The sequence below is a fragment of the Balaenoptera musculus genome, chromosome 1, assembly GCF_009873245.2.
Source record: "Balaenoptera musculus isolate JJ_BM4_2016_0621 chromosome 1, mBalMus1.pri.v3, whole genome shotgun sequence".
Lineage (NCBI taxonomy): Eukaryota > Metazoa > Chordata > Mammalia > Artiodactyla > Balaenopteridae > Balaenoptera > Balaenoptera musculus.
The window spans coordinates 897,822-915,517 of record NC_045785.1 but is presented as its reverse complement, the minus strand read 5'-3'; the positions used below and the strand labels follow the sequence as shown (position 1 = coordinate 915,517).

At 61.7% G+C, this 17,696-nt stretch overlaps 1 protein-coding gene across 1 annotated transcript in view; it reads right to left on the bottom strand.

Moving 5' to 3' along the window:
• The window catches only part of PRKCZ (protein kinase C zeta), a 99,819-nt gene extending 88,325 nt beyond the window's left edge, over positions 1-11,494 (bottom strand). Inside the window, exons 1-4 of the mRNA XM_036865144.1 lie at positions 11,254-11,494; positions 6,703-6,824; positions 5,653-5,742; positions 3,936-3,986 (exon numbers count right to left, since the gene is read on the bottom strand). Coding sequence (XP_036721039.1) covers positions 3,936-3,986; positions 5,653-5,742; positions 6,703-6,824; positions 11,254-11,324 — 334 coding nt within the window. The 5' untranslated portion in view covers positions 11,325-11,494. The remainder of the gene's footprint in view (positions 1-3,935; positions 3,987-5,652; positions 5,743-6,702; positions 6,825-11,253) is intronic.
• Between the last annotated feature and the right edge of the window lie 6,202 nt (positions 11,495-17,696).

Here is a 17,696-nt window from a genome sequence, read left to right as displayed (position 1 = left end):
AAAAAAAAACCTCACAGAATGGGGGAAAATGTTTGCAAATCATATATCTGATATGGGGTTAATATCAGAATATGTAGAGAATTCCTAAAACTCAACAGCAACAAAACAAACAACCCAATTCAAAATGGGCAAAGAACTTGAGTAGACATTTCTCCGAAGAAGACATACACGTGGCCAACAAGCACATGAAAAGAGGCTCAACATCGCTAATCATTAGGGAAATGAAAATCAAAACCACAGTGAGATGTCACCTCACACCCACCAGGATGGCTACTATCAAAAAACCAGAAAACAACAAGCATTGGTAAAAATATGGCGAAATTAAAACCACTGTGCACTGCTGGTGAGAACGTAAAATGGTGCTGCCACTGTAGAAAACAGTATGGCAGTTGCTCAAAAAATTAAAAATAGAACTACCATATGACCCAGCAATTCCATTATTGCATGCATACCCAAAAGAATTGAAAGTAGGGTCTCAGAGATATTCCTACACCCATGTTCATAGCAGCATTATTCAGAGTAGCTAAAACACAGAAGCGACCCAAGTGTCCATTGTCAGATGACGGATAAACAAAACGTGGTCCATCCATACAACGGAATATTATTCAAACTTAGAAAGGAAGGAAATTCTGACACCTGCTCCAACGTGGATGGACCCTGAGGACACGATGCCGAGTGAAATAAGCCAGACAGAAAAGGACACATTCTGTGTGATCCCGCTTCTGTGAGGTCCCTGGAGGAGCCACACTCACAGAGACAGAAAGTAGGAGGGTGGGGCCCGGGGCTGGGGGAGGGGTGGGGAGTGAGTGTCTCAGGCGGGCAGGGCAGAGCGTCGGTTTGGGAAGATGAGAAAGTTCTGGAGACGGATGGTGATGATGGCTGCACAACAATATGAATTCAGTTTATATCAATGAACTATACACTTAAAAATGGTTACGATGATAAATTTATTTTATGTGTATTTCACCGTGATAAAAAAATTGGGGGAAAAAAAAAAAAGGATTGAAGTTCTGATACACGTTACAACACGGATGAAGTTCACAAACATCACGCTAAGAAGCCAGTTACAGAAGACCACACATCATATATTGCATTTACATGAAATGTCTACACCGGGTAACTCCGTAGAGGTGGCGCAGTTTGGTGGCCGTTGGGCGCTGAGCAGAGGACCTGTGACGGCTCGTGGGCACGAGGTTTTCTTCCTGAACATGTTTCAGAAACGGCAGAGGTGGTGAACCTACTAAATGCCACTGAATTGTTCAGTTTAAAGTGGTTAAAATAGCACATCTTATGTTAGGTGTACTTTACACCACTTTTTAAAAACCCTATAGAACCGATTAAATTCAGGGTGACAACCCGCACAGAAGGTGCTGGAAGGGGCTTTGCTGCCACGAACACAGGCCCGGCCGGACATGCCCAGGCATGACCTCGAGGCTGCATCTCTGCCGTGTGTCCCTGTCTGGCTACTGCCCATCAGACCCGCCAGCATCTGCATGCGGTCCTGACCTGGGTCAAGGGTGCCACTTGTCCCACCAGCCTGACCCTTCTCACTCACCCGGCCTTGGCAGTGAACACCAACGCCCACGCAGGTGCCAGGATCACGCCTGCACCCGGGCCATCGGGGGGACCAGCGCAGGGCCGTCCTAACTGTCCAAGGTCAGCGTCACAATCGAGCCGGACGAGCAGAGCCGGGGAGGGGACGACACCCCCACCCTCCGTCCACCCCACCCTCCACCGGCCGGCCGCGGAGAGGCTGCTGGAATGTTCCAACAAAAGCGAGTGGCCCGGAGCTCGGAGCCGCCCCTGGTGAGCATCTCAAGGACCTGCTTGCGAGTGGGGATGGCCCCACATTCTCCGCATTCCCCCGCGGTGATGCAGCCCCTGCCCACGCGTCAGCCCACGTCACCCTCCGGCAGAGACTCCATGACCCCCACGACCCCAGGAGGGCACCGCATCGGCTGTGCCGACCCCCATCACCATCCCCTACATGAGGCCCCAGACAGGGCGGCGCCCACGCGGGGATGAAGCCAGGAGGGCACCGAGTCGGGGACAGAGTGGACAGGCCCGAGGCCCTCGGGGCGGCGCTGCCGGGGCCCTGGCCTGAGCTGATGGCTGGGCAGCCGGAGACCAAGATGCAGAGATGCTTGGGCGACCCCCGCACCGCGGGCCAGCACGGGCTGCTGGCGACGGCTCTGGGCAGACGGACAGACAGCCTGTCACGGTGGTTGAGAGCCATCAAGGGGGCACAGGAACGAGCTGGGGGACGCCTGGTACAGAGCACGGTGGAGGGGACCCTCCTTCCAGCAGGAAGGTCTACCTTATTTTGTCCTTTTATGTCTGAAAAGACAACGTGAACTATCAAAAGTGTGCCCCTTCCGTGAGACGTGGGTACCCCGGGGCGGGGGGGTCACGGGGAGGGGCAGCCCCGCGGGGGATGAGGACCCCTGGGAGGCCCACCCGCCTCCGAGCCCCCCACCGACGAGCTCCTCTCTGGCCACCTGGGGCTCCTGCGGGTGGGCTTCTGCGCGTGGGGTCTGCTCCCAGCTGGCCGCACTCCCCATCCCCTCAGTGTCCTGCCTTGACCCACGTCCCGGCAGGTCCAAGGGCCGCTCGCAGCGAAACCGCACACGCGCACAGGAGCCTGCTGTCCTGGACGGGGCGGGCGGCGGCCAGAAAGTCTTACCCGTGGGACTGACTCCCCCCCACCCGCCTTCTCAGGGCGGCTTCCAGGTCTCAGAAGCTCCAGGCTCGCCCCCCCACCTCTGGCTTTATCTACCCCCGGCGGACATCTGCCTCCCAGCCAGGACGTGCTGGGACTCCTCACTCCCCCCGCAGCCTTCCCACACCTGCCCCTCACGTCCGCCCCCTGGGGCAGCACCTCCCGCCGGCCCCTGGGCTGCTGCGGCCTCTTCAGGCTGCCTGCTCCGCTCCCGCCGGGACTCCGAGATCGGGATGTCTCCATGGCCTTGCTGACTGCTCCTCCAGGGTCCCCTGTTCCCTTTGGGAGACCCCAGGGCCCGGCCCTCATCACTGGCCACACCCTCCGTGGCCTCAACAGCCTTCTCTACGCTAAGGGTTCCCAAATCTCTCCTCAGCCCCGACTGCTCCCCGAAATGCAAGACTCACGCACCCAAGTGCCCACTGAACAGCTTCACTGGGTCTGACAGACCACAGACAGTCCGGCCTCTGCTCAAATCCGCTCCCACCCCACACAGGACGCTGCTGGCACCCAGAGGCCGGGCCCAGGGACCTGATCCGGAGCCCGCCCTGGGACCCCGGCTGGCAGGAGGCTGAGCCAAGTCCCCCTAACTGGACAAGCGGCCACCGTGGTCCAGAGCCCCTCCGCACCAGGCCAGGGCCCGAGAAGGGTCTGGCGATGGGTGTCAAGTTTCTCTATGCCCCACCCAGTGGGGGCCCTGCCCGGAAAGACGAGGCAGGCACACTGTTCAGGGTCGGGGGCCTCCGGGGCGTGGTCAGAAGCTCTCCTCTGACCCACGGCCCCTGGGACTCCATCTCCAACCAACAGACCTGCAGTGGAGGAGGAACGGGTGCCTCCCTGGGGGGCCCAGGAAGGACTGGGAGGGGCCGATGCCCAGGTCTGGGGGTGGCCGCAGCGGGGACAGACACACGGGAGCAGTGTCCAGCCATCCCAGCCAGGGCCCTTCCCGCCGGGGACATCAGGGCTTCTCCTGGGCTTTACCTCATGGCACCACTGACCAAGCCGGTGCCCTGTCGGATGGTGGACACATCCCTAGCCAAGCGCGAGGACACCAGTGAAAACCCCACACGAGGCCACACCAGCTGCCCACTCTGCTTTCAGACACTTCGCGAGGAGCACCTAAGCCTCGGGCCGCCAAGCTCCATCCTCCGCGCCTTGCAGAGCAGACACGTCAACCCATCACCGTGACACACGTCATGGGAGAGGCGGTACTCACTGTCTTCTCCCGGACAGGGCATGCCTGGCTCCTCGGGGATGCTGGGGAAAACTGCACAGAGAGAGAGAGAGAGAGCGTGTCAGTGCCCACTGCGGCCTCGTCACAAGCCCTGCTTGGAGTCAGGCTGCCCGCAAAGCCCCCGCTGCGATGAGGGCCTGCTCTTGGGAGATGCTCATTAAGGCAAGACCTTGGAAACCCAGCACATCGATGTGTGCCAAACTCCCTGTGATGAGACACGGAGCTGCACGGAAAAATCCAGGGGAAAAAGCAACCAGAGGGGTCCCGAGAGCAGAGCCGTCCCAGAAGGACTCCTGATGTGTACTAAGTCCATATGGAAATGGGAAAACCGAAATTCCCTTGAAAACTGACTTTTGAAAGCACATTTCGTTCCACTTCTTTACACTCAAAATGGAGTTCAAAATTAGGCATGTTAAAATATACCCTGGGCTTCCACAATAAGTTACTAGAAAAGAAAGTTAAACGTATTAAAACCTAGCTAAAATGACCTCTTTCTTAATCTAGAAAATAGAGTGAATTTTGAAAGTACCAAACCTTTCACTGTCGAGTCAACACAGACGTGCTAACGACCACCATGCAGTGGACGAGAGTAGGTTTGACATTTAATCCGCATTCATACAAAGGGCTACAAGAACTAGGTATTTTAACCAACCACTAGTCCAGCGTCAGAGAGAACGATGGTCCAACAGAAAACCGTGGACGGGGTCTTCCCTGGTGGTAGTGGTTAAGAATCCGCCTGCCAATGCAGGGGACACGGGTTCGAGCCCTGGTCCAGGAAGGTCCCACATGCCACGGAGCAGCTAAGCCCGTGCGCCACAACTACTGAGTCCGCGCTCTAGAGCCCACAAGCCACAACTACTGAAGCCCACATGCCTAGAGCCCATGCTCCACAGCAAGAGAAGCCACTGCAACGAGAAGTCTGTGCACCGCAATGAAGAGTAGCCCCCGTTCGCCGCAACTAGAGAAAGCCTGCACGCAGCAACAAAGACCCGACGCAGCCAAAAATAAATTAATTAAATTTTTTAAAAAAAGAACACTGTAGATGGTTTCATGCGCTGGTCCTGGCTCTTGGGCTCAGCCGTCCGTGGCCCCCGCCAGAGTATAAGCTGCACCAGAAGCGGATGCAGATGTGGCAGGGCGGCCACAGCTGCCAGAACTATGCTCTCTCTGCAGACACCCTGCAGAACCCCAAAGTGCTGGGGGGCACAGTCTGAAAACCTGCGATTTAAAGACGATACTGACACGGTAGCAAGGAACACTTCCCGCTACTCAATTTCTACCCCGCGCTGAGCTTAACCGGCGGAGGAAGGCTGTGAGCCTGCAGAAAGCCACGGGGAGGGTCTCGTCCACCCTGGGGCAGGGCTGCGGCACTGTCCCTGCTCTGCCCACAGGCGCATGGGCCCCGGGCCCTCGGAGCTCCCGAAAAGGTGGGGGCAGGTGAGCGATGCCGCCCCCAGGAAACGAGGGCAGTGAGGGCTAACCACCTCCAGGACCCGGGCTTCTCCTTACAAGAGCAATTTTATCTGGATAATAAAATGTAAGAGAAAAAACCCCCATTGCATCCTATTCCACATCCTTACATTCTCGGGCATCCTAAGATCTTAAACTGCGATCCTCCATGTGGCTCCTGGTCCGACAAAGCGCCCACGCCCCCCCGTCCCCCCCCACCTCCCCAGACGGCCCTCTGGCCGGCACTGACCGTGAAGGATGAGCCCTTCGTCCTTGCGCTGACAGGACAGGCGGAAGGCCTCCTCCAGCTCCATCTGGGAGGACACAGTGCAGGGGTCACCTGGTGGACAAGAGACATGGATGAGGCCACCGCAGGCCCAAGGCAGAGGGGTTCACGGTGGCGGGAACCCGAGTTTGGGAGGGTAGTCCCACTGCTTGTGACCAGCTGCCCAGAGCAGAGCTGACCGGTCCCAGAGCGGCCAGCCTGACCAGCAGGTCACCCCAGCCAGGGCCCGACATCAGAACCAGTCAAGCCCAGAAGGGCAATGAGTTCACCCGCAGCCCGAGAAGGCCACGCGGGGAGCTAAGGCGCCCTAGGTTTCCCAGCCAGGGTGAGAGTAAGCACACTCTTAGCCAGTCCTAGAGCGGAGGGAAGGGCTCCTTGCCCGCTGCGGCTGGACAGGGGCACAGATCCACAGACAGCCAGCGCCCCACGCGGCCAGGTTCCAGTGGGAAGGGGCGCGGCTAGAGGTCTACCTGCCCCTTGTCCAGGCTGAGAGCTGCCAGTCTCTCCTGGACGGTCTCCCAAACCCTCCGCTTTCTCCTAAGTGTGTCCGGCAGCAGGAAAGAAGGAAGGAGGGAGGGAGAGAGAGGAGGGAGGGAGAGGGAAGGAGAGATGGACCCTGGGGCCCCGGCCACCCTTACCCTCCCCACTTCCCCGAGAAAATGAAGAGCTCAGCTTCCAAATCACCCACCAGAAAAACCCAGGATATGAGGAAGGAAGGTCACGTAAGGAGGGTAAGGAGCCGTGCAAGGCGTGGAGGAGACCCTGCAGCCCAGAGCTGGCCTTGCGGGGTGGCTGGCCCCCCCAGAGGGGCAGCTCACCCCCCACCCCCCCCACCCAGTTTGTCCACGCACCTGTCGCAGCCTCTTCCCAGGAAACAGCTTCCAACGACCCCAGTGGGGAAGCTTGTTAAATTTAACCAGTTTAATTCCAGGGTTGTCCATCTCCCCCCAGAAGGGGCTGCGCACAGACTCAGAGGTGCACAACCCGACCGACCAACACGCGCCCAGGCGCTACCTTCACTGTCCACCCACTTGAGGGTGAGCGGGTGGCCCTGGTGCAGGTGGCACATCTCCCGCACCTCCTCACAGAGCTCGTCAAAGGTGGTGGCGGAGTCCAGGCTGGTGATCAGGATGTCCCTGGGGCAGAAAGGATGCACAGGTCTCACCATGGAGCATATCTAAGCCACATGAAGTACTGATGATTGATTAACCAAGTTACTGATCAAATAAATGAAGCGATGTTGTCCCCAAAGAGAATATTACAGCCTCTCCCAGAACCACTGCCCGCAGTCTATGAAGTTACCACCATGAGTGCCCTTGTGCAGAAAGATCTATCTGGGTGCCTGGGTGTGCCTCAGTGGGGCGGAAGGACCAGGGTGGGCACGGCAGAAAGCACCGCCCACCCCCCCGTGGAGGCCGGGCAGACCTGCTTGGACACCAGGAGTGAGGCTGTCAGAACGGTCACCCAAGAAGGGTGGGGCGGCTGGACACAGCCCGTTCATCTCAAGCCCACCGGCCTCATTACACCGTCCCCCAACCTCCATGGCGCCAACAGGGCCACGTCATATACCTTCAGAAGACGGGAGGGAACTGGGGGGGTGCGGGCAGAAGGCAGTAACTTATTAATCCAAGGCCGCAGCTTCTTGAAACCCTGGAGGGACCATTCGACTGCCTTTGGTGCGGCCACAACACAATTCCAGGTTCGGTTTTTTGGAAAAGCCAGTCCCAGAATGTCACTACCTTTTATCTTTTCATCCAAAATAGGGAAGTGGAAGCTGGATCATTGGCGACAGCTCAGGGATTCACGGTCAGCCTTTGAGGGCTGGCCCTTCGGGGGGGAGGCAAGTCAGCACGAGGGAAACGCTCGACCCCCCCAGGATAGGGAGGGAGGGGTATCCCCCCCATGCACTGTCCCCTCCCATCACCCACCACCCAAAGCAGGGATGGCACTGACTCGGGTATGCTTATTGAGACTCTGAGCAAGAACCACTTTAGAATACGCTCAAGTTTTGGGGAAATTTTGCCAACAACTGACACAAGGGCGTGGAGCGTATGAAGAAAGATCTGAAACATCCCATACAAGAGAAATGCAGGATCTGCTTGGCGTTAACACTGCTGGCTGCTGAATTCTATCAAACGTGTGTTTATAAAGAGTCTCTGTCCACCAGGTAACATCCAGGGCCACCAAGACCTGTCTGCTGGGCGCCCACCACAGCTGGGGCCCGGCCCACGGGTCACTCACCCTAGTGGGTGGGGGGATATGGCCCCCAGCCGCCCACCCCTTCTCGTTGGAACTGGCCCCATCTGCTCACAGACCCACAGCACCTGCCCCCGGGGCCCCGAGCTCACCACAGCCTGCGACGTCTTGGCAAACCAAGGCACAGAGGGCTCACATGGCTCATCAGTGGGGGCCCCAGAGACCAAGCCCCCATCGCACCCACCCCATCATCCTGGGGTCACCCAGACTTGGTACCCACGCTGCCCACACTCGCCAATGACCCAGCATCCACCAGTCCCCCTGCCGCAGGGAACTCTGGAAGTCAGTCTGCCATCCCTTCACCTTTGACCTCTCCCTGCCCCATGACCCTCCCCGCAGTTCTGCCCCCAGGTGGCAGCTAGTCCCCACCCCCCAGCATTTCAGGGCCTGGAGTTCAGGTGGGCAGCTCCCCAGTGGTTTGGAGGCACCCCTGGGCCCCAAGCTCATCACCCAGTGACAGCACTGCAGCTCTTCCCTCCAACGCATGACCTTGGCACCAGTAGGGAGGGACTGTCCCAACCCCTGGCCAGACCCCTGACCACCACCCTTAATGTCATCCCAAACCCGAATGAAGCAGCATCTCTGAGCAAAAGGGATCCTGAGGCTGCCAGCTCAGGGCGCCAAGACAGAGCCCCAGGCTGGGGCAACAGCCTGCTGGAGGGCCCCTCCCGGGACTCCTGGGTCTGCCCAAGCCATGCACCCAGGCCCGGGCTTTGCACACAGCAGGCCCTCAATAAGAGTTCTGGAAGACAAGCTTGAGCTGCAGAGAAGGAAGATCCAGCCAAGTTGTTCCTGTGATCTCAGAAAAGCGCGCAGAGCAGGGTCTCCAAACCCAGCATGCATCACCTGGAAACCCCCTGAAAACACAGAAGCTGCCGGACCCCCAGACCCACCCTCAGAGTCCGGTGACTGCACACCCTCCAAAGGCCCAGCTGGCGAGGGGGAGACCGTGATCTCAAGCCTCTGGTGGGCCTGGGGCGGGGAGGGGAGGGGATGGGAAAGGGCGACAGGGAGAAGGCATCCCCAGTGGGGGCGGCTGACGACCCCCTATTTTTAAGAATAGTGTCTCCAATGTATCTGACCCTCAGCTCCCGGCCCTGCTGCTTAAAAATAACCTGCAGTGGCAGCACAGGGACGGAATTTCACTTGGACCCACGGGGTTTGGATAAGTGAGCGCGCGGAGCTCAGCGGACACTTTCCAGAGCCAGCATCAGGTCAACGCCCGCTGAGGACCGTCTCCCAACTCAGACGCCAGACTCTCTCATCCCAGGAAGAGGCGCCAGTGCGGAGCACTTTCGGGAAAGCATCGGGAGGCGTGAGGAGCTGGGATCGAGGAGGAACAGTCAGCCTGGGGCAGAAATGAGGAGGGTGGGAGGGAGAGAAGGAAGAGTGGGAGAAGGAGGGGAGGAAGCCGCAGCAGGGAGAGGAAGGGAGGAGGGGAGGGGACGGAGAAGGGGCAGAGGAAAGGGGAGGAGAGAGGGAGGGGAGGAGAGAGGGAGGGGAGGGGAGAGGAAGGAGGGGAGATTGGGAAGGGAAAGTAGAGGAAAGGGTATAGGGTGTGGCCTCATCGGCCGGGAAACCAGACTCAACAGGTCACATTTCCCCCGGTAACCAAAGCACTCTCCAGGGGCCCAAGCCCGGGGAGGGGACGGACAGGCAGCTCAGCCAGAACTGCCTGGGGCTCCTGAACTCTGCCCACGACAACTGCCTGGTCTGCCTTCCAGCCCTGGCGCAGTGCCTACTTGAACTCGTCCTGGGGGAAGGCTGGGGGTCTGGTTCCCACCTGCCCCCTGGCCTCTCCGGGTGTGGACTTCCTCTCACTAAGGATCAACTCTGATTTTCAGTCACTTGTTGCTCAATTCCATGGTTCCAGGCAGAGAAAAGGACTGTCTCTGATGTATGACAGCCATTCCTTAACCTCAGCGAGCCAAGACCCTTGGACCAGCCGAGGCCCAGGACCTGGCTGACAGCTCACCAGCTTCAGTCTGCAGCCCACCCTGCCAGCCAAAAGACAAGACCCCGTCAGCCTCTTCAGGTGGGCTGGCCAGTCATTCCCCCCCAGAAATCCTTCTTCTGGGGCACTGCCACCAATTCCCCTCACTGCCCCCTCCACTGCGTTCCCAGGGGGTCAGGCTGAGGACAGCACAGAGGGCAGGAGAGGCCTGATAGACATCCCAACAAGGTGCGCTCACCAGCTCAAGAGCCCGAAGCCCCTCCTCCGGTGCCACTGCAGCCGGGACCACCAAGTTCATCTGCGGGGCCAAGGTCCGCTCCCCTCCCCACTCCCCGGCAGAGGCGACCCTGCGAGCAGCCAAGTCCAATCTGGGGGCTCCCGGAGACCAACACCAGTGGAAAGAAGCAGCAGCAAAGGCTCCTAGTTCTCCTCCGACCTCAGCCTGCACTGAGCGCGCAGCGCGGTCCCGGCCTCTGGGCGCAGCCCCTCCCCCCCACCAGGGCTGTCCCGACGCGGCCGAGAATCCAGCGAGCGCTCTCTGGGCCGGGCCAGGCGCTCCGGTCACTGACCCCTGTGGGCGCCGGCTCGCCCCATTTCACAGGGAGGCAGGTCGAATCCAGGGCGCCGAGCGCGGACGCAGGGCCCCAGCCCTTCCAGGGGCCCTCCATTCGCGCGACCAGCCGGCTCACCGCACCTGCCCTTCACCCGATCATGAAACGCTTCTGAAACTGAGACCTGGTCGGGTACGTTGGAAAAAGTTTAGGAAAACCTCGGTTTTTAAAACCTGCCGGCAGTCTTCACAATTTGACAAAAACTTTCGTCCTTACAGGTTGTGGCCTGAATGTTTCGGCCAACTTTCCAGGGAGAGTGTCAACACAGGGCCCGGGACTGCGGGGCGTGCCAGACGCCCGCCTCCCCTCCGGACAAGTCCCAGCCCAGGAAAATCTCGTCGGGGCGGGGAGAGACCCGCGTGGCCGCGCGCTCCGAGCTGGGCCCGGCGACCCCGAGCTAGAGCGCCGGGGGCCAGGCCAACCCCACCCTGCCCGCGAGCTTTCCCGCCGATGACGTTCAAGTGCGCCCGGAGCGCCCGCCTCGCCCGGGGCCGCCTCTAGGCGCTGGCGCCTCCGGACCTCCCGGGACGCTCCTGGGCCCGGAGGGGCCTCGCTGTCCCCTCCCTCCCGCGCCACGGCCGGCTGCCCCCAGCCCTCGGCCTCCCGAAGCTGCGACGACACGGTCGCCGACGGCCGGCGCTGTCGGGGGCCGCTCCCCGCGCCCGGCTCTGCCCTCGGCCCCGCCGCCTCGGCGCACACGCCCCCCGCCCCGGCCGGGCCCTGCCGTCGGGCGCTCGCGCTCACCCGCTGTAGTGCGCCTTCAGGCGGACGCGGCCGCCGCTCCCGTCCATCTTGCGGCCGGTCCTGCTGGGCATGGCGCGCTCCGCCGGCCGCCGTCAGCGCCGCGCCCCGGACGCTCGGGCCATGGCGCGGGGCCCCAGCGGCCGGGCCGGGGCGCAGGTGAGGCAGACGGCGGAAAGCGGAAGGGAGCGCGCGGCGCGGGGACCGAGGAGCGCCGGTCCGGCTAACTCCGCGGAACTTGGCTGCAGGCGGGGCGGGGCGGGGGCGCGGCCGGCGCGCGCGCGCCAGTGGGGGCGCGCACGGAGCCCGGCGTCAGGCCTCGCGGGGGGCGGGGGGGGTGTCCGAACATGGCCGACCCGAGGCCCAGCCGGCGGCCAATCGGCGGGGCGGGCGGTCCCGGGGCGGAGGCGGTGGCACCTGCGGCCAATGAGGTCGAGGCGGGGCCGCCACCTGGGCCAATCCTCGGGGGACCCCACGGCCGCAGCCCAATGGCGCGGCGCGGGGCGGACTACCTGTCGGGCGGGGCACGGCCCCACCTGGGGCCAATGGCGGCGCGCGCGGCCCGGCTCTGCCCGGCAACCGACGACACCTGTCTGCGCCGCGCACTGATCCCTCGGTGAAGTGGGCTCGCGGGGCCGCGGTTCCCAGGCGGGGCCCCTGCGCTGCGCGCCCCGGGAACTTGTTGGAAATTCAAGCCTTCGGCCCAGCCCAAACTCGCTGAATCGAAACTCCAGCAGTCTGTGCTAACAAGCCCGGGTAAATCGGATGAGCGCGAGTCTGCGAGCCGCTGGGCTAGGGGACAGCGGGAACGGGTCGCCCGTGACGAGTGCGGCCCGCCGCTCAGACCCTGGATTCCGAACCGCGCTCGGACCGAGTGACCCGCGTCCGGCCAGCTTACAACTGCGGAGACAGACTGCGAGGAGCAGAGAACCCAGCGAAGGTCACGGCCGGCAGGTCCGGGCTCAGTGGGTTCTCCCGGCCGCAGCCGCCCTCCTCCTTCTGCGGGTTTGTCTACACTCGCTAGCCTGCTCCCTCTGCCCCAGTTCACTCCTCGGTTCGGGACTAGGAGGCCGCGTTTGTCCAGCTCGCCCGTGACCTTCACTTCTGAATCCACATCCTCTCTGGGTCTTATTAACACCGTGCGTTTGTTCCGGACTGTCGCCTTGGAATACTATCCACGCCCCCACCCACCAGGTGCCTGCATCCTGGGCCCGTCCCTTACTGGTTGCATCCACAGGGGCCCAAATCTGCAGTCTGTGGGACCTCAGCTGGGCACTAGGTGCGCACCCCGGGCTCAGAGATCTACAGACCCCTCATCCCTGCCGCCCCTGCCAAGGCCTGTCCTACTCTGGGCCACACCCCTGTTGCCTCCCTCCCCTTCCCCATCCCACCCCAGCCCGTTGGCAACCTCTGACCACCCCCCCCCCCAACTCCAGTCCCGGCTAAGCCTTCACCACTCTTCACCTGGACAATTGTAAGGATTTCTCATTCACTCTTTCATTCCACAGAGCTTCCTGGCGCCTCCTAGTACAGGGTGCTGGGTGTCCCTGGAGAACCATATTCTCCCTAGAGATGGGCACAGAGAAACCTGTTGACAGCCCACCTCCCACCTACTTAGGGTGCTGTGAACTCTCCGTCCTAATAAAAAACAAAGTCCTCTGCACCCTACAGCCGTCCGGCCACCTGCCCATTTCTCTGCTCTTCTCTACAACAAACTCCTGCCCAGAGCTTTCTGCCGCCCTTATCTCTACTTTATCTTTCCTGCCACTTTCTCTGAGGCCACTGTCACTACCATCTCCTGTGTTTTAAGTACAGTGGCCAATTGTCAGCTTTTTCTGAATTGACCCTTGGCAGTGTCCTCACCCTAGGACGCTGCTGTCTCTTCCTTGTGCCTCTGCCACTTCCTCGTCAGCCTCTAAATGCGTCCCCACCGCCCCCGCCTCAGTCATGGGTGCTTCTCAAGCCCTTGAGCTGCTCGTGTCCACTTAGGGCTCGAAGTACCATCCCAAGCTCAGATGGCCCCGCTGGGCTGATTCCCCCACCATTGCACCTCTCATCCCACCAGAGCTCCCTGACATGCCATCCTCCACCTCAGGGCGCCCACCCCTTCTTTCCTCATTCTCACCTCAAAACTCCTGGGCTTTCCTTTGCTTCCTCTCCCTCTTACACCCAGCCCACCACCATCTGCAGATCCTGGCAGCTCCAGATTCCTGCCGTGTCGACCACCTCCACTGCTGCCACCTGGTCCAAGCCTCCAATTTCCCTAAAACCTAAGTCCATCTGTGTCCATCTCTCTGGTGTTCAAGACCTGCAGTGGTCTGCATCGTCCTCAGGGACCCCAGGCCTTTCTGCCCGGTCTCCCGCCAGCCTCACTGTGGCTCTTTCCACACTGGCCCCCTGGCTCCCTCCTGGCTCAGGGCCTTCACATGTGCTGTGGCACCTTTGCCCAGACCCTCGCTTCCCTTGAGTCTCAACATCCCTGACACCCGTGTTAGTCTGCTCCCGACCCCACCCCGTGGGCACTCCTCCACGCGCTGGCATGGGCACCGAGCTCCCTGGCTGTCAGGTGCATGTGAAAGGGGAGGGGTCCGAGGGTTTGTCACGTGAGGGGAGCAGCATGGCGCTCACAGGAGGGAGCAGGAGCCTGCAGCCCAGAGGTGAGCGTGTGGGATGCAGCGCCCTGTGCCAGCCCCTCACCTGGCCCCATGGCCAGCACTGTGGCTGTGTCCCCTGGGCCACCGGGAGCCCAGCCTGGCACACGGCCTTGGGCACATCCTGACGGGCGGAGAAGAGCAAGACATCCCACAGCACCACCCCCGCCCCCCGTCCCCGCACCCATTCTGACTTCCTGCCTCAGAGCGTGGTGAGGGCAGAGGAGGAGGGGCCAGGGGGTCCAGTCCTTGATGCCCTCTTCCCCCTGCTGGTAGCACAGGCTAGCGAGGGTCCCTTCTCTGGGCACCATCTCCTGGACATGCCCCATCCAAGGCCCCACCAGACACAAGAGCCCTTTCTAACCAGGGAAGCCCTGGTCAGGGTAGGAGCTCTGGGCATCCCAGGTGGCCCCGTGGGTACTGGCCTCCGCCTGCAGACCTGAGTGCCACATGGGACCCTCTGTCCTGGAAGCTGGGTCACCCAGTACTGGTGAGGAAGTCCGAGGGGGCACCGGTAGCTGCCTGCTCAGGGTCAGGTGGGTTTGGAGGGTGGGGCCTCTGTTCCCCATGGGGGTTGGGGGAGGAGAAAGGCGTATTCCAGGAGGGGAGGGTGTCCCTGACCATGTCTAGCCCCAGGCCCGGTTGAGGGCACATGGGTTGCCTGTGGTGCCCAGAACACTTCCCTGAGGCCGCTGGAGGGGGGAGGGTGAAGGACCCTCCCCCCACCAACAAGTTCTGCAAAACGACGACCTGCTGCCCAGGCCAGCAGACCCCCTCCAGAGGGCAGGGCCACTGAGCCATCCCTCTCAGGGCCTCGAGGACAGAGGGCTTGGTCCCGACTGAGCGACAGGCAGCTGTGCCTGCCTGGCATCCACTTCTTGCCCTGCATCCGGGCCACGGGCATGGGGTGTTTGGGTAGTTGACGGGGTTGGGACCCCATCAGCCTGGGTCACTGCTGTATCCCCACTGCGTCAGGCATCTGGCACACCTGGAATGAATGAATTCATGAACGAATGGGTGAAGACCCCTCAAATGCTGGGACCAGTCGTCCTCCAAGGACCCCGGACCTGTTCTGGGGCCCACCCGTCGGCAGACTGCAGCATGATGTCACCTGGGGCGGAGCGGCAGTGACCCTTGGACGGAGGCGCAGGTGGGACCGACCCGCAAGGGGCCTGGCAGCTGCGGGCTGGTCCTTTTCACTCTGGGCAGTTTCTGTATTTCCCAGTTTTCCACAAAGATCTCATATACGTTCATGATCACAAACACCTATTATTTCCAAAGTGAAAAGTACAAATGTGTGTTGTTATTAGCTGATTAGAAAAGTGACAATGGCTCACCGTAGAGCTCCGACAGCACGGCAGGTGCAGGGAGAGGAGACCTTCCCCCTGCCCGGCCCCCCCAAACCCAGCCGGGCCTTCTGCCCCTCCTGTCACCTGTCATCTGGGACCCAGGGTGGGGCTGCAACCTGTGCATCCCACCCGCTGTGGGACCGTGGGGAGGAGGTGGGCAGGGCCTGCAGAGGGCAGAGTGGGGCCCCAGCGTGTGGCTCGCCCCCTGATTTTCTTTGTTAAATGTTCTTTATGAGTACTTTCAACAACTTTGAGCTCCTCTAGGTGAAAGGTGAAAGGCAGGTGGAGTTTATGCTCGGTGAGCCTCATCAGACAGAAGCAGAGGTCTCCCGTGGGGGTCGGTGGTCCCTCCTGAGGGGTCCTTCTCAGAACCCTGCCTGGGGACCTTCCTCATCAAAGCTCACAGGCGGCACCTGTGCCGACTCAACACTTGGGGCTGCCCAGGAAGAGGGGACTGCCGGAGCCAGCATCTGCTTGGGCCCGTGGGGTGAGGGTGGGTGTTTGGTCATCCCACCAGGTGTGACACTGACCCGGGCGGGGCCTGGCGAGGAGCACACAGGTCACGGGAGAGCCCGGGACGCCCGCGGACAGGCGCCTGGCACGCGCAGCTGTGGGAAGGATGGGCCGCAGATGTTTCCTTTCTTCGTCTCGGATCTTGGGATTTGGAGAAACTGGTTTGATGTCAACATTCGTTTCACCTGCTCCTTCATTTATTCAAGGGAGGTCGACTGCGGGCCGACTGGGCGCTGCACCCTGGCGGGGGACAGGTCACAGACCTGGCAGCTTGGTCGGAGAGAGCGAGGTCTGCCTAGGGCCCCGGAAGGGAGGCTGGCTGTGGGGCCTGAGGGCGGGAGGGGTGGGGCAGGAGCAGAGGGGTCCGGGCGGCCTGAGAAAGGCCCTGGGGGCCCCGGGAGCAGGACGGCCTGCGGCGTGGGGCAGACCCCGGGGGTGGGGGGGCCTGTGTGTACCCGAAGGGCTTCCTTCAGGAGAGGGTGACGGTTTCTCCCCTGGCACTGCCGGCATTTGGAGCAGGTGCGTCGCGGCGGCGGGGCCGCTGCCTTGCGGGGTGTGGAGCGCATCGGAGCCCCCCCCCAGCAGGCGCCTTCCCGCGGGCGCAGTGCTGCGCGGTCCCGGCAGAGGGCGCGGCGGGGACACGGCCGGAGGCGCGGAGCAGCTCGCGGGGTCCTGGGCGGGGCCGGAGTCCAGCCCGAGAGGGGCCGCTCCAAGGTCACCCCTCCGAGGGCCTCAGCCCTGTCTTCCCCCTGCAGTGGCGCGTTCTCAGCTTAACCGTCAGTTACACTGATGGTCCCTGTTTCAAAGCACGGCGAGGCTTGTCTGCGGGTTAGACCCAGACAGACAGTCTCCGTGTGCGTGTGCCAGAGGAGGTGCTGGGAGAGGCCGCGTCCGCAGAGGCAGGAAGCAGGGACGGGGGTTGCTGTGTCCAGGGCTGGAGAGGGGCTGGCGGGAACCTGACTGCTTGGCTGGGAGGGGCTGGAGGCTGCAGAGCCAGGCACTTCCCACACGTTCATGGCTGAGCCTCACACTGAACGGGTGAGGATCGCGAGGCAAGGCATCCCCAGGGTCAGACCCTGCGCCAGGCATCACCCCCTAGGACGTGCCCCATTCTCTGGAGGAGGACACTGAGGGTGCGGGTGGCCCAATGCTTCGTCCAGGGTCTCAGGGCTGGGACCAGACCTGCCCAGGCCAATGGGGACAGGCGCACATCTCTCCTCTCAGGCCAGGCATGCCCACAGAGCAGGGCCTAGGACAAGCAGGTCGGAGCACCGTGGAGGGAGGGGCGCTTCCTGTCCTGTGGCCGCTGGGAAATGGAGTCTGTCCCGCTTTCCTGTCCCCAAGTCTGCCTGGGATAGTGTTTACAACCCAAAGCGAGCCTGCCGTGCCGGCAGCACCCAAAGAACGGTCACCATGGCAATACGGAGCAAGCGCTATTTTAGCCGCATGAGGCATCACAGGGAGACGCGGTGGCAGAGCCGAGAAAGGTCTCCCACTCTCCGCCCGAGCTCCTCGCCCATCCTCGCCTGTCCACACCAGGCCACCTGCGTCAGGACCCACCGGGCTGAGGTGCCACCGCCTCGCTGAGCCCGCCCATCAGAGCGTGAGGCTGCGGCCCCAGGTGGGCGTGGCCTGAAGCCCAGCATTGCTTCTAAACTGCTTGTCCTTAACCCCAGCCTGGGGCGGGGAGGGGCGCGCAGAAGGCCCCCGTCCAGCAGGGGAGGTGCAGCTGGGGCCACCTTGCAGAGACAAGCGCACAAAACACGTCTGCATCATTCGGTCCAATCATTCCACTTCTGGGAATCTGCTTTAAGGAAAGGACTGGAAATGCAAACGTTTGCAAACCAGCTGTCCCCGTGGCAGCTGCAGGCTCAAACGTGGGAGGTGACCTGCCTGGCCACCGGCTCTGCATGACCTTTAGATGGAAAGTTGC